General features: G+C 33.1%; 1 protein-coding gene across 1 annotated transcript in view; it reads left to right on the forward strand.

The window, feature by feature from the left end:
• Positions 1-890: 890 nt before the first annotated feature.
• Positions 891-3,109, forward strand: part of LOC110028784 (pentatricopeptide repeat-containing protein At1g20230-like) — a 13,367-nt gene continuing 11,148 nt past the window's right edge. The window contains exon 1 of the mRNA XM_020730775.1: positions 891-1,457. Coding sequence (XP_020586434.1) covers positions 891-1,457 — 567 coding nt within the window. The remainder of the gene's footprint in view (positions 1,458-3,109) is intronic.

Below are 3,109 nucleotides of genomic sequence, written 5' to 3' on the forward strand. Positions count from 1 at the left end.
GAGGGCCCACTGCAAAGATTTATAAAAGATAGAGGATCTAAGTTGTTAGTGATACAATACTTGTCTTGGAAGAGAGAAATTGGGATAATATCTCAACTTTTATGACCAAGTAAACAAAAAGAAACATATATATCCATAAAGTTGCACTACATATTAAAAGTCTATTTTTGTCCTAACGTAAAACTGTAGCCGTAGCATGTGTCTTTCTATTATATCATTGAATTTAGTGGTGAAATTTTTAAAATTTTTATAAGTTAAGAAAATATTCTAACCCTAAACTTTATAGTATAAGATGACTCTCCAATATTCATTTCAAATTGCACAAAAAATAATAACTTTGATATCCCCTAAAAAAATTATTTGCTCAAAAATATATATTTAAGTATTTGCATTAAAAATTTTCATGGTTGCACATAAAAAAGTGTCACGCAGAGAGGAGATCCAATAATCCAAACTCGAGACGAGATGAAGTGCAGAAAAAGAAGCGACCGCCAATAAAAGACGAAGAGACCCACTTATTTGATTAAATATAGTGATCTAAGCCCAGGTCGAAGGCCGAACAAACCGGAAGAAGAAGAAAAATTACAGCTGATCTGAGTTCAAACCAGTCTTACTAAAGCAAAACGTACAAATCTCTGAGCTATCTGCCGCACGAAAGCCGTACGAAGAATTAACCCATTTTCCGGTGGATCCGACCCGAGTAAAGAATCTAAGTCCTCAAAATCCCCAGCCATGAAATTTTCATTTGTTTAAAATTATTTCTTCACATCCGTCAAGTTTTTCTTCTCCATTGTAACTGCTGGCCTCCATTGTTCGCTTCCATCTTCTTAATCAGTTTAGTAACTTAATCAACTAGGGCAGATCAGTTCTTAGCTCTGCTGTTCTACGACATGAGGGCTCTGCCCAAAAAAACCATATTTTTGAAGCTGCGTTCCAACAGTTCGACAAAGTCGCTCAAAGGAGTTTCTTTTACTGCTATTGCTAAACGCATGTTTTTCACCTCAATGGTAGATTCCAACTATTCAAGCAAAATTTCTCAAATTATCCGCGCTATTAATAGCGAGGTTTCGGATGATAACAGATGTGGGATTCATACCATTGCTATCAAATCTGCTCTGAACTTGGAAACTTCTGTTGCCACTTCCCTCATTAGCTTCGATCTTCATCTGAATGATTTGGAAAGTGCAAGATCTCTCTTTTATTTCATGCCTAAAAAAGATTTCATATCATGGAACGCTATAATATCCGGCCTCTGCAAGTGCGGAGCGTTCATGGAAGCTATAAACTTATTTCGCTCAATGCAATTATGTATTTATGATCATAACCTTGTCTCTTTTTTAAGTGTTCTGCCTGCTTGCGCAAATACCGGATGGTTGCGATATGGAAGGCAGATTCATGGAAGTACTGTAAGGAGGGAACTTCCTTTGGAAACTAGTCTTCAGAACTCCCTTATTGATGTGAGACTAATCTTGAATTGATAATTTGAATTGATTGCATAATTAGTGGCTTCATAATAGGCATGAGTTAATTAGTGGAACAAATATAGAAGATATGATCATAGCATTAATTTTGAATTAAATATATGAGATATGGCAATATCATTAATTTTGAATTTGAATCTTAAATTCAAATTCAAAATTCAAATATGTGTAATCAATTCAAATAGGCGCGAATTGATGACACTTAATTTTCTTGCCTTTATTATGTACGTTTCCTGTTTTGTTTCGGTATGTCTTAGTTAGTATAAAATTAGGTGTTGTGTTGCATTGTAAAACACCTAGACTTGTATTTTTTCACTCCTTCAAAATAATAAAAAGAGAATTCCCAAAAGTCCAATCTCATTTTTCGATTTGTCCTTTAGCGATCCAGTAAATTGGAACCAACATAATATTCATAGATTACATAGATTAAGATCTCCTACAAGCAATATTCATGTATAAACTGAAGTTTGAGTATCAGACATAAGATTTGTTTGGTATGCATGCAATTCCTCTCTTTTTTTTGGATTGGCAAACTCTGGATGCATGAAGTTATTAGAATTATATTATTATCATATTAAGTTATCATATGACAACTACTTATACTATTAATTCTTATAATAAATCTTGACCTTATTTATACTAATATCCTAGTTCAATTAAATAATAATTTGAGATTCTTATAGCTTCCAACTGTTTTTTTAGCGTCCTGGTTGAATAATTCCATCGATCTTATAAGGTCTTTACATGCTTGTCAAAAGTTGCCAAAGAACTGAAAAAGAATTCCTACTAGATATCCGAATTCATTTCATGTCAATAATTATCAATAAGATTTTTCAAATTATTTTCTTTAATATTTTTATTTTTTAATGAATTTTCAAATTAACCCACGCTTTTGGCTTAGTTTTGATACAGAGAGATTGTCATGTGGCCATACTTATTTCATATATTAATTACATGCAAAGATACATTGGAATCTCTTCAGCATTGACTGAAAATTCAGATTTTTTTTTCCTTCTATTAACAATGGATATTTTCAAGTTTGCATGGGACTGTGGTTCTTCATGGTTCGATGGGAAATAAGTAACTCATATTAAACTAATTTTAAGCTGAAATCTGATTCAGTCCATATTTGTAAACAAGTTTAGAAATAAAATGACGTGTGAATAATGTTAGTTCATGTTTGTTCTTTAATCAATTAGTCATTTCTTCAAATAAAACAACAACAACAAAAAATACTGTTCGTTCATAATTCTCATCAATTAATAGAGCGACCAAAAAGAAATTAATTTATGTATATCGAAAATATGCCTGTGCAAATCTTGAGATGACACGAAAATCAGGTAAGAAAGGTTCATGTTCGGTCATTCATCACGAAATCGTTGGAACCATGAAACTGATCAAAGGATACCAACAGACTGAGCCAACACCACGTTACCAGGCAATGCTATTTCAGCCAGCATCTATCTATAAAAAACAACATTTGATTGAAGACCATTCTATCAGTCGAAGTTTAATCAGTTAGCTAAGGGATTATCGGCCGACCGAATGAACACCAGGTGTCCCTTATGAATATGAAGCGTCATTAGAAGCAGTTACAGATGTGGAAAGACGCCAACGATGGTTACAAC

The sequence above is a fragment of the Phalaenopsis equestris genome, unplaced genomic scaffold, assembly GCF_001263595.1.
Source record: "Phalaenopsis equestris unplaced genomic scaffold, ASM126359v1 Scaffold000531, whole genome shotgun sequence".
Lineage (NCBI taxonomy): Eukaryota > Viridiplantae > Streptophyta > Magnoliopsida > Asparagales > Orchidaceae > Phalaenopsis > Phalaenopsis equestris.